The sequence below is a fragment of the Tarenaya hassleriana genome, unplaced genomic scaffold (assembly GCF_000463585.1).
Source record: "Tarenaya hassleriana unplaced genomic scaffold, ASM46358v1 Cleome11, whole genome shotgun sequence".
NCBI lineage: Eukaryota > Viridiplantae > Streptophyta > Magnoliopsida > Brassicales > Cleomaceae > Tarenaya > Tarenaya hassleriana.
Window position 1 is genome coordinate 2631093 of NW_010961290.1, and position 13639 is coordinate 2644731.

A 13639-nucleotide genomic window follows, 5' to 3' on the forward strand; every position below is an offset into this window, starting at 1 on the left:
GGGAAATTTGCAAAATAGAGGCTCATGTTTAAAGCTTGAAAATTGGTTCAAAGAATAGGATTCGTTTTGTTATTGCCACCAATTAAATTAGTCACCAATCTTAATGAAAGATTCAAAAACTTAACTATAGTCTTTTGATTGTTAAAGCATATATAATATACATTATTCTATATCAAAATCGGTCCATATCAAAATGAATCGAAAGCTAAGATGGGTTTCGGTGAGCACGAAATGGAAATGGTTTTCTATGTATTTTATTTGAATAATACACATTATAATAGAAAACATTATGTTAAAAAATCCTAAATTTACATAATTACAATAGTATCTTTATAAACTAATTATAAGACCATACGATCAATCACTCTAGAGATAGCCTACGTACCGAGAATATGTAAACATTGCAATAGTATCTTTATAAACTCATTTCAAGGACGAACAAGTCGGTTTGAATTCGAATATATTATTTTAGTTTTGTTAACTTTATACACATATATAAATATTATACATGAATATCACAAATCACGTTCCAGTTAATAGAATACGCTTTTAAGCATATGTAAATATTTCTACGGAAAAAAAAAAACTTTAGTTATCATTTGAAAAAAACTAAAACGATAACGATAGTGTCAACGTCCAATTGTTTAGACTTGATTGAATTTCCGAATAAACAAATTCTACATATCTATATATATGTGTGTGTGTATCTTTCCGTGTATATGTGTGTATATATGTTTCTAAAACTCATATATACGGTCCAAATCCAATGAAACTTGTCAACTGTATTAAAAAAAATATCATAGAAATAAAGAAGACTTATCGTGACAAAATACATCTCTAAATTCCCGTCCGTGCAAACCTTCCCACAGTTGAGGAGGTTCGGTCAAAAGCTGGAATTATCATAAATGAGCCGAACTCTTAAATGATAAATCTAATTGGAAGAAAAATAGTTCATTTAATTTTCAATTTATGCTTTGTGAGAAATAATATTTGATCAATTAGTAAATTAATAATAAATTAAATGATGGTAGTTTCATGATGCTTTATCTATCGTACGTTTTGTTGGTCTAGATGGGAAATTGAATCACTGTTAAAATATAATTAAGATGAGATATCTAATCCTCTTTTATGATTGGAATCTTGATATAATGTCATCAGATACTAAAATAGTCAAGATTTCGATCCATGATACCTAATTATCAATATATATATATTCATGACCTAATTATCAATATATATATATATATATATAATATCTAGTTATGTTATCTTTTTTGTAGTGATATGATAATGTGAAATTCCAGTATTTAAACCCGAATTAACAATTGTTCTAAATTCAAGTAGATATACATCCTTTAGTCAATTATCGAAAATATATACGACACAAGCTATCTAAGAAAATAGAATGATTTTCTATATATGTCTAGATCCAATTTTTATATTCATATTTTATATATGTGTATATATATTACGTAGCAAATCGATTTCCTTGGTGGCTATTTTCCATAAACAGTTATTAAATATAAAAAGTAATTGATGATCTGTAACACGGATTTTCTGTTGTCATTCAAATTTCTGTTCACCGTATTACTTTTTTCTTTATAAATTATTTTTAAATTATTAAACTTTATTTTATACACGCTTTTACGGACAATAATGTAAAAAAACATATGATAAAAGATTAAGACTAAGAGAGAGAATGATATGATTTGTTAGTGGACGTTGAGGTCAACATCAAAAGGAGCACAAATCCATGTTAAACACATTACCTCCTTAATTAAGGAGATAATGACACTTTAACCATTCAATTTTCCTTAGTCTTTTAATTAAGTCTTGTGATTAGACACATTAATTTGAGTGCTTCATGCAAACTTTTCCCATTTTTTTCTCCCTTTTTATTATTGTAATCGATTCTATACGTAAGTAATATAATTTTATTTGGTGTCGAAATGATATCTTGATGAAGGACATGAATGTTATCAATTTGGGACCCTATCTTATTGTTTTAAATATATTAGTATTAAATAATTAATCGACTAAACGTCCGTGAAGATGCAATTGGAATATAAATAAAATAAATTATATTAAATAATTAAAAAATATACGCTAACAAAATGTTAAAATTATTATCTTAAAAGATATAAAATCAACAAAATTGATATTAAGAATAAAATGAAAATAATTTTTTTAGATTGAAAACAGATCTTCTAACCGTATGAATAATTTTTCAAAATCTACGAATATCACAAATGTAATCAAAGTTAAACTGTTATACTATACCCTAACATATGCGAATAATCTTTCACACCGCTAATTAGTACATCTAATTTTATATGAAAATGCAAATAAAAAATCAGGGACATGAAATGACAGTCATTAATGTAACATTGATTTGAGGAACTTCCAATCAAGCAATTAAGAAAAGATAAGAAACATTAAAAGGGCATATCGGACATTTGATTAATCAAAATGGATAATAGTTGATTATGATTAGAGGTAAGAACAACAACAACAAAAAAAAAATCAAAAGGAAAGGATAGTGTCTCTTGGTCTCATCATCATCATCATCAACATCATCATCATCATCATCATCATAACTACCATTGTCATGCTGACCTGTGTGTGCGCATTTTGGGTGGTTATGCTTTGTAAGTCAGAGAAAGACAGCTTGACTATGACATGGCACACTCGTGCACCCACTCTTTCAACTTAATCTTCCTTAATTATGTGTTAATTAGGTTCACTGTTTTCACAATTATATATTTTTAGATTCAGATATATTTATCTTAAAAATTACATTCGTGCGATTTTTATATATTAGGTTTACTTTTATTCGTTTTTATTTATATTCGTTTTCTCTTGATAAAATTATTTTTTTACAATTTGTTTTGGATTTGGTTATTGTTTAAATTTTTAATTTTAAAAAATTATACTTATTTTTATATCAGATTCGGTGCCAATACCATTATGAGTTATTGGATGGTTTGGCCTATTTTTCATAGAAGAAATAAAATTAAAGTTACCCGTTCGATTAGTCACTGCCATCCTTTATGATCAATGGTTGAGCGACACCTATCAATCAATGTGATGTCGAATGCATTCATTTTTGCGATCATATGTATCAATCGTGCGTTTAAATGTGGTTTTAGATATACTTTATATACGAATCGAGACATAAGTCTGTGGTTTATTATGTTTATTTCCATTTTCATTATTTATATAAATTCAATATTAAAGTAGGAGTGAATTCAATCTGATATACTATTAGAAGACTTTGTCTTTGGGTTGTTTTGGTTTAATTTTCCGGTTTAGTATTCTTTGGTTTAGGATTTTGAATGTTGGCGCCTGTTATTCTGTTTCAGTGTTTTTGAATTTGGTCGATGTATAAGTGTGGAGACTTTTCTTTTTGAAGAATAACACAGAAAAATTTGTCCCAGTTTTCTCTCTTCCTGCCATTTCAAAATGGTATCAGAGCTCCAATCGATCGTTTTTCTTCTTCTTTGATTCTTCGTTTTTTTTTACGTAATGATGGATTCAGAGCATTTGTCTCCGAATCATTCCTCTGCTGCTGCTGGATCTTCCACAACGACTTCTCCGTTGGATCCGTATGCAAATCCCTTGTATTTGCATGCTGCTGATTCTTCGAGTATGATTCTTGTCAAAGATCCATTGCAAGGCGAATCGAACTATGCGGTCTGGTCCAGAGCTATGCGGAAAGCTCTGAGCGTGAAGAATAAACTTGGATTTGTGCTTGGTCTGGTGCCACAGCCTGATGAGAATCATCCTGATTTTGGTGCATGGTGGCGCTGCAATGATTTGGTCACTACTTGGTTGACTAATTCAGTTTCGGCAGAAGTAGGTACTATGATTTTATATCTTGATCTTACAAGTGATATCTGGAAACATTTCGAGCGCCGATTTAAGCAAACAAATGTTTCTAAGACGTATTCAATTCAACTCCAACTGGACAACCTCTATCAAGGATCTCTTAGTGTTGCTGCATATTACAACAAATTGACTGCATTATGGGAGGAATTAAAGAACTATGAGCCTTTTCCTAGTTGTACTTGTGGTCGTTGTAATTGCAAAGCAGATGATAGGTGGAATCAGTTCTTTGAACGGCGTAATGTTGTGAGGTTTTTGATGCGTTTGCATGACTCTTACACACCAGTTAGGAGACAGATTATGATGAATGATTCTCTTCCTGATTTGGATCGAGCATACAATTTGATTACTCATGATGATCAACAGAGACAGATTTCTTCTCAACCACAAGATTCAGTAGTTTTTCAATCTTCTGTGCCTCCACAGCAGAATAGATCTCGATCTGGATATGTTCCAAGTCACTCTAATTCACTTCAGCAAGGTTCTAAGCCTCGTTTGTTATGTACTCATTGTGGTATGACAAACCATACAGTGGAGAAATGTTTCAAAATTCATGGTTATCCTCAAGGTCCTCGTCCTCCACATCAAAACAACTGGCAGAGTCAGCAACAAAATACCTGGCAGAATAGATCCACACAGCAGAAACCAAGGAACTTTGGTGGGAAGAATCAGAGTTATGTCAACATGGTGAATTCTGGGACAATTTCAGACACATCAAACAGCGGCAATCCTGGTTTTGATGAGAAGGCTGAGGCTCTCTTAGCTCAATTTACCTCTCAACTACAAGGACTTAGAAGCTCATACAATGTGAAGGATTTAACAGCTTCACCTTCTTCCAACCTTTCATCAGGTACTATATTCCCTTCTCACCCTATTCTTTCGGCCCTAAATACCACATTTTCTCTGCCTACTGTGATTTGGATATTGGACACTGGTGCGAGTAGTCACGTTTCAAGCAATTAAGAAAAGATAAGAAACATTAAAAGGGCATATCGGACATTTGATTAATCAAAATGGATAATAGTTGATTATGATTAGAGGTAAGAACAACAACAACAAAAAAAAAATCAAAAGGAAAGGATAGTGTCTCTTGGTCTCATCATCATCATCATCAACATCATCATCATCATCATCATCATAACTACCATTGTCATGCTGACCTGTGTGTGCGCATTTTGGGTGGTTATGCTTTGTAAGTCAGAGAAAGACAGCTTGACTATGACATGGCACACTCGTGCACCCACTCTTTCAACTTAATCTTCCTTAATTATGTGTTAATTAGGTTCACTGTTTTCACAATTATATATTTTTAGATTCAGATATATTTATCTTAAAAATTACATTCGTGCGATTTTTATATATTAGGTTTACTTTTATTCGTTTTTATTTATATTCGTTTTCTCTTGATAAAATTATTTTTTTACAATTTGTTTTGGATTTGGTTATTGTTTAAATTTTTAATTTTAAAAAATTATACTTATTTTTATATCAGATTCGGTGCCAATACCATTATGAGTTATTGGATGGTTTGGCCTATTTTTCATAGAAGAAATAAAATTAAAGTTACCCGTTCGATTAGTCACTGCCATCCTTTATGATCAATGGTTGAGCGACACCTATCAATCAATGTGATGTCGAATGCATTCATTTTTGCGATCATATGTATCAATCGTGCGTTTAAATGTGGTTTTAGATATACTTTATATACGAATCGAGACATAAGTCTGTGGTTTATTATGTTTATTTCCATTTTCATTATTTATATAAATTCAATATTAAAGTAGGAGTGAATTCAATCTGATATACTATTAGAAGACTTTGTCTTTGGGTTGTTTTGGTTTAATTTTCCGGTTTAGTATTCTTTGGTTTAGGATTTTGAATGTTGGCGCCTGTTATTCTGTTTCAGTGTTTTTGAATTTGGTCGATGTATAAGTGTGGAGACTTTTCTTTTTGAAGAATAACACAGAAAAATTTGTCCCAGTTTTCTCTCTTCCTGCCATTTCAAAATGGTATCAGAGCTCCAATCGATCGTTTTTCTTCTTCTTTGATTCTTCGTTTTTTTTTACGTAATGATGGATTCAGAGCATTTGTCTCCGAATCATTCCTCTGCTGCTGCTGGATCTTCCACAACGACTTCTCCGTTGGATCCGTATGCAAATCCCTTGTATTTGCATGCTGCTGATTCTTCGAGTATGATTCTTGTCAAAGATCCATTGCAAGGCGAATCGAACTATGCGGTCTGGTCCAGAGCTATGCGGAAAGCTCTGAGCGTGAAGAATAAACTTGGATTTGTGCTTGGTCTGGTGCCACAGCCTGATGAGAATCATCCTGATTTTGGTGCATGGTGGCGCTGCAATGATTTGGTCACTACTTGGTTGACTAATTCAGTTTCGGCAGAAGTAGGTACTATGATTTTATATCTTGATCTTACAAGTGATATCTGGAAACATTTCGAGCGCCGATTTAAGCAAACAAATGTTTCTAAGACGTATTCAATTCAACTCCAACTGGACAACCTCTATCAAGGATCTCTTAGTGTTGCTGCATATTACAACAAATTGACTGCATTATGGGAGGAATTAAAGAACTATGAGCCTTTTCCTAGTTGTACTTGTGGTCGTTGTAATTGCAAAGCAGATGATAGGTGGAATCAGTTCTTTGAACGGCGTAATGTTGTGAGGTTTTTGATGATCATTGGAGAGATGCTATGCTCTTGGAGTTAGAGGCATTGTCTAGGACGAACACTTGGTCAGTTTGTGATTTACCACAGGGCAAGCAACCAATCGGTTGTAAATGGGTGTTTAAGATTAAACACAATGCTGATGGATCTATTGAGCGGTATAAGGCAAGGTTAGTTGCAAAAGGATATACTCAAGTGGAAGGGATTGATTATGTGGAGACTTTTAGCCCTGTTGCGAAACTAACTACAGTTCGTGTTCTCATTGCTTTGGCTGCTGCAAATGATTGGATTATGGATCAAATGGATGTTTCTAATGCTTTTTTAAATGGTGATTTGGATGAGGAAATATACATGACATTGCCACCAGGATATTCACAGCTTAAGGGGGAGCATTTTTCAAAAAATGCTGTCTGTAAATTGCAGAAATCTTTGTATGGTTTGAAGCAGGCATCTCGCCAATGGAATCAGAAGTTGTCGAGTGTTTTAATTGAAGCAGGATATCATCAATCTCACGCAGACAATTCTCTGTTTGTGAAGAAACAAGGTACATCCATTGTTGCAGCTCTTGTATATGTCGACGACATTTTGATTGCTGGAAATGATTTGGAGCTTGTACAGAATCTTAAAGCTACCTTGAAGTCTCAGTTTTTGGTAAAAGATCTAGGCAAACTTCGGTTTTTCTTGGGGCTGGAATTTGCTAGATCAAAACAAGGTGTCTTTTTGTGCCAGCGAAAGTATGCTTTGGAGTTGCTTGAAGAGTTTGGTTATCTGGGTTGTAAACCTGCTACTACACCCATGGATACACGTTTAAAACTGGGAAAGGATTCTGGTGAAATCTTATCTGATCCAACTCATTACAGAAAGCTTATAGGAAAGTTGATTTACTTGGCTGTTACGAGACCTGACATTTCTTTCTCTGTGAATAAACTTTCTCAGTTTATGTCACAACCAAGAACAGAGCATCTGAATGCTGCTCATCGTGTTCTCCGTTACTTGAAGCTTTCTCCTGCTCAAGGTTTGTTCTATGCTTCAGATTCGCCGATGACACTCAGTGGATACAGTGATGCAGATTGGGCATCATGCCCTGACTCGAGAAGGTCAGTTACCGGATTTTGTATTTTTCTGGGTTCCAGCTTGGTTTCCTGGAAATCTAAAAAGCAGGTGACGGTGTCTCGTAGTAGTGCTGAGTCTGAGTATCGAGCTTTAGCTCATACTACTTGTGAACTGGTATGGATTTCATCTTTGCTGAAGGAGCTGTCGTTTACCTTTCCAGAACCGATACCTCTGTTTTGTGACTCGCAGTCTGCAATTCACATCACGAGTAATCCGGTTTATCATGAACGGACCAAACATATCGAATTAGATTGTCATCTCGTTCGGGACAAGTATAAAGCTGGTTTTCTGAAGCCTGAGCATATTTCTTCTCTGGAACAGGTTGCGGATTTACTCACTAAACCTTTGTCCACCGATCAAGCTCGTCATTTGATTTCCAAGATGGGAATACAGTCTTTGTATTCTCCATCTTGAGGGGGAGTATTAGAAGACTTTGTCTTTGGGTTGTTTTGGTTTAATTTTCCGGTTTAGTATTCTTTGGTTTAGGATTTTGAATGTTGGCGCCTGTTATTCTGTTTCAGTGTTTTTGAATTTGGTCGATGTATAAGTGTGGAGACTTTTCTTTTTGAAGAATAACACAGAAAAATTTGTCCCAGTTTTCTCTCTTCCTGCCATTTCAAAATATACGATATATATATATATATATATATCGAGAGAATACATATGATTTTTTTCCAAAACATACTGATGTACGTATTCTAAAAACACGTGTTGTATAGTGTTTTCTATGTGCGCTCTTTCGTTCTGAAAATTTGATTCGAAACGTTTGAAAATAAATTTCTAAATTTGTATAATTATTGTAATATAAAGGTAATATATTAAAAAAATGTAGATTTTTCAAATAAAAATATCACGAGAGCAGACAATATTCCAAAATCAATTCTATAACATAAAATTTTAATTGCAGTCAACCAATCAGAAAAGGCAAAAAGATCATAATCAATATAACAAAAACAAATATGGAAAAACTTTTAAAACCCTAATTTTTTGTATTTGACTTATCCTTATTTCCTTCCAACGTAATTACACATGCATGCATTAGCCGTAAACGTTAATCAATATATATATATAAATCCCAGAAATTCTTTCAGTTTTCCGAAACAAAAAATTAAAACTTTTTAGAAAATTTTATTTATACGATGACGGTTTCAGTGGAGATTCTGACAGGAGGATTCTTTTACATGGAAGTTGGGAGAGAATCAACGGTGAATGATCTGCGAGAGGAGATTAGGGCCCACCTGAAGGTAAATCCTGACCGTCTGATTATGATCCCATCGGAGGATCTCAGCCGTTTGATCATCCTCGATGACGATCAACGTCTCTTGATCGATTGTGGGATCCAGGATGGGTCCCACGTGTACCTCTTCATCAAGCCCGTCGACGTCGACGCCTTTTCCTTTGGATACAGAACCACCTTCGCTTTTAGTTCTTAGATCTGTTGTTCTCAATTGCGGTTCAAAATATTATAATATAATATGCTTTTTATTCTCATGATTTTGAGAGAGTAATTAAAAAAAGAGAAACTTTTAATTTACTTATTTTTTAGAAAGAATAAATATCATTTATTCTCACGCCAATCTTTTCATCACCATATTTTCAATGAAAATTATTGATAGATATAGCAAAATTAATATGATGTCATATTAGAGATAATACGAAATAATTACTTGTAATGAAATCTAGTATGACTAGTCAGTATCATATATTCTATTTTAAAATAAGTTTATATATTTCAAATTTCTTTGTATTCACTTACTTATTTTATCTTATATTCAATATCATAACAAATCAACAAAAAAGTATTATCAAATTAATAATAAATATAACATATAAAATATGTTCGTTGAATACTGAATGACGAAAAAGAAATATTAAATATTTTTTAAAGTTAATATATTTAAAAATGTGATAAATAAAAAAATATCAGACAATATAATCTGAGTTTTCAAAATACATGTATCTCAATTTTAAATATAGATTCTAAATATTATATAATTTTTCACATCAAATTTTGTAATGAAATACTGCAGGAGTTGCTTGAAATTTATTTCAATTTATTGTGATCGCTAAAATGTGACATCAAGTGCGATTGTAATAAAATTCGATTTCAATAAAAGACCATATAAATTTAAAGTTTTTTGTTTTTACTTCATGAAAGTTAAAACAAACGTAAAATCCTGCAGCCTTTTGCACATTTTGGTTTGCATCGTCTTACAATCCTTGACTCACAACCGAGTTGACTCACAGCTGCTGCTAGCCGGCCGCTAGTCGCCATGCCGAGGTGCCGATGAGCGGTCGCATCTGCCATCCGAGCAATAAACAACCGTCGTTCTCCTCCACTCTGTAACCATCAGCCCCGGCAAATAGGGCTAATAACATACTGGCTTGTTTATACGCATTCGAACCAAGGTGAACCGGTTCGAAACCTGCCGAACCGAATCGGATTCGCCATTGAGAAAGCGTCTCGTGCCTTTCGACCCTGTCCGGTCCTTCACAAGCCACAAGGTTCAGTATCTGCCGTCCGAGGAATAACTCGGACATTATCCGGTCCTGACTCGGTGGGCCCTCCAGCGAGTCAAACAGGCTCGAGGAGTAATGCAGCGACTCGGTAAACCGGTCGAGGAAAACTGCTCCATTGTGGTTCGCTTCTTGCTCGACAACGGTGATGATATCCGGTTTAATCGATTTTATAGTCGAAAAGACCTTCTCAATCGAACCGGTGCGGGCCAAGAGGCGGTGGAGCTCGAAAACCGAGTTAACCGCGACGGATTCGGATCCGGGTCGGGTCTCGAACATCTCTGGTTCAAGCTCCGACAAGCAATTCACCGAAATACTCTTGAATTCGAATTCGACACCGAGAGTTCGAGCGAGGTGAGAGAGTTTCCATCCGATTTCACGAAGAGGGTCGGCATTTTCCGGCGAGTCCGAGACCTGGCCTATTCCGGTTAACCGGAACGCTGGTGAACCGCCTGGTCGGAGAGCGAGGGCTTGGATGAGAGCCGGCCATTGTAATCCCAGGGTGAGGCTGAGATCGATGACGTGGACTCTCTCCGCCGTCGCGAACCGCTCGAGAATTGCCTGATTCGCGGTAAAGTGGGCGAATTTGAGGTACGGACAGGACTCGTAGAAGTGGAAGTGAAGTGTGTCGGAGAAGAACAGAGATCCTTCGTCACGTGGGTAGATCCTGTAGATCCTTCGCGCCAAGCCCTCGGCGAAGTACGTTGCCACTTTCCTCATGGCTCCGACAGCCTGCGACGCCGCGAGCAGACCCACGTGCTTCACGAGCGCGTCGGCCAGCTTCAGGTCGTTCTGCTGCACGGCTTCTGCACACGCCATTAGCGCGTGCACCAGACGCACCCCTGTTTCCTGCGAGTCAAGCAGAACCACAGACCGAGTCGACTCGGTGAGATCCGGGCCCGACCCAGTTTTGACCCGTTTTCTTCGGTTCACATCTTCTTCCGGGTCAGGTCTCGGAAAGGCGGCGGAGCCCGGGATGGCTCGGAGGTCGTACTCAGAGTGGTCTTCGAAGACCCGACAGTGGTTCCTGGTCGCGTCGAGATCCGCGAGCATGGTGTCGACCCAACCGGAGAGATCGGAAGGGTTGTAGTGAACGGTGTCGTTCGACAGGTGCGAGATTCCGTCGTCTTGTACAGAACCAAGAACCATCTCGAGCTCCTCGAGCTTCTCCGCGACGTCAGCCATGTCGGAAGACAAGACCTTGTAACCCAACACCACGAGCAGTTCGTCCACTCCAGTGGTCTCTTTCTCCTCCAACCTCAGAATCTTCCCTTTGTTCGATGCCATTGATGAGCTTGAGCTCGCACCCTCCACCGCAGCTCCGCCGCTACAGCCTCCGCCGGAGGAAGTATTCCCGTGGTTGTGTTCCCTCTTCATTTCGAATCCCTTAGCTCCTAAAGATGGGGTTTTTTTTATTTGGGTTTTTTTATTTACGGCTTAAAGAATGAACCTTTTTCTTAAATTCAACAGATTTTTAATCTGATAAAATTTTACAGAGAGGCCGATGGGGGAAGGAAGGAGGAAGGAGAGAGGTGAAGGGATAAAACAAGAGAGGTCATAATAATTGAGAAACAATTTCTATTTTTACATAATTATTTCATATGTTTTCTTATTATACATTTTTAGTTGCAATATATTTTACATGCATACAAAAAAAATACATGTATTATACGGCATTCGAGTATATGAATGTTGTAAGGGAAATGAATTTTCTTGAATAAGGATGTATGGAATTTAATTCCGGCAAGCTCTTTAAAGCAATGGCAGAGCCGTGGTACCACCGCAATCTAAAGCAAATATAAATGGAAGTTTCATTACCTCATATTTTTTCCTCCTTTTTTCTAAGCCCGTAGTATATACTTTTGTTGATTCTTATATTTTATCCTTTTTTTTAAATAAAGAATCATTTATTTATATAAAATATGGGATTCTTATTTATCAATTGAATAGTCTGATTCTTAATGTCTTTTGGGTTGCCTTTTTTTCACGCGAATTTCATAAACCGTTTTTGGAGGTCCATTTAAGGCACGAAGAATAAAGATAATAATGGCTGCAAATGTAATCAAATTAAAAGCTTTGAGGATTGGAATCTAAAGTATCTACGGAGGATATAAGGCATGTGATCTATTAACTTGAGTGCTTGTTCACCTCTCAAAATTTATACATTCAATTAATTTGTTTTGGGAATTTTATAGGAGAGAGATGTATTTTTTAAATATCAAATCACATGGGTTTTATTTTTAAAAAATTATATCATTCGATTTTTAATTTCAGTTTCACTTAGATTTAAATTTTACTATTTATTGAAAATATTTATTTTGTTTTTAAAACAGTAGGATATTTTAGTGTTTGTGAACGGATAAGGTTTAATTCGAGTTAAAACATGTCTAATTAACTTTTAATTCGATTTTTTTTATAATCGGTATCTTGGTCCAAGGTCAAAACTAATCTCGGGACCAGAAATTAGCTAGGTGATTTGAAATATAAGCTCTCTCTCCAAAATTGAGATTCAAACTTGGAACGAACAGACACTTTGCACCCGTTTTACCGGTTGAACTATCTAAATTTGGATAACTTTTAATTCAAATTTTATTGGTATATGATAATATTTTTATTCAATTTGAATTTGGTTTTAAATATAAAATTGATCGTACTAGAATAATCAGAATGTACTCGAAAAAAACGATAAAATATAAGCAATGCGATTATCATTCGAAAGTTTGTGTTTTTGTATAATCTTATAAGAATTTACTCTCTAAATATTTCATTCAAAACTGTTGATATTGATGTAAACCGGATATAATTATTTGAAGGAGACTATTATTCTATTTGAAATTAGGTTTACTGTAGTTTTCTAGTGCCCAAAAACCTAATCTTTCCTGTAGATACAACAATATCACCACCCTTTCCTCTCTCTATATATATATATGTATATATGTGCGTGTATATATGTGTGTGTATATTAAGACTGTAATAACCAAATAAACAAACTCTTGCAAGAATGCCAGCAGGCATTATTTATTTAAAAAGAAATATTTTTTCATATCTATAACTAATGATATATCTATGTATCTATTGTTTGTATGAACTTACTTTGAAACGATAATATAGATAGAGATGACGTGTAAATCCATCAACCATTTTGCTAGAACACTAGGTTAAGGAATAATATCATTTATATGCCTACAAGATAAAACATATCTAATACCTATTTTTTTTTTCTTGAAACTTAATATCTTCACTAAAAATGTAAAAGTCTTTATTTAGTTTTTCCATTTTTTTTTCTCATTGTACGATTTTTTGTATTATAGTGAAAAAAATGGATCAATAATACTGTTATGAGACTGTTTTTTTTTTAGGATTACAAAAGATAAAGAAACTTGTCTTTAAATTTTATGTGATAATTAAAGAACTCGGCAAGTTTATATATATATATATATATAT

General features: G+C 34.8%; 1 protein-coding gene across 1 annotated transcript; it reads right to left on the bottom strand.

Moving 5' to 3' along the window:
* Positions 1-9752: 9752 nt before the first annotated feature.
* LOC104805615 (DELLA protein RGL1) lies at positions 9753-11757 on the bottom strand. The gene has a single exon (XM_010530238.2). The coding sequence runs from the start codon at positions 11570-11572 to the stop codon at positions 9932-9934; it is 1641 nt and encodes a 546-aa protein (XP_010528540.1). The 5' UTR covers positions 11573-11757; the 3' UTR covers positions 9753-9931.
* Between the last annotated feature and the right edge of the window lie 1882 nt (positions 11758-13639).

Bases quoted from the DNA above. Each gene is read 5' to 3' on its own strand.
- LOC104805615 (XM_010530238.2), bottom strand. From the start codon at position 11,572: ATGAAGAGGGAACACAACCACGGGAATACTTCCTCCGGCGGAGGCTGT.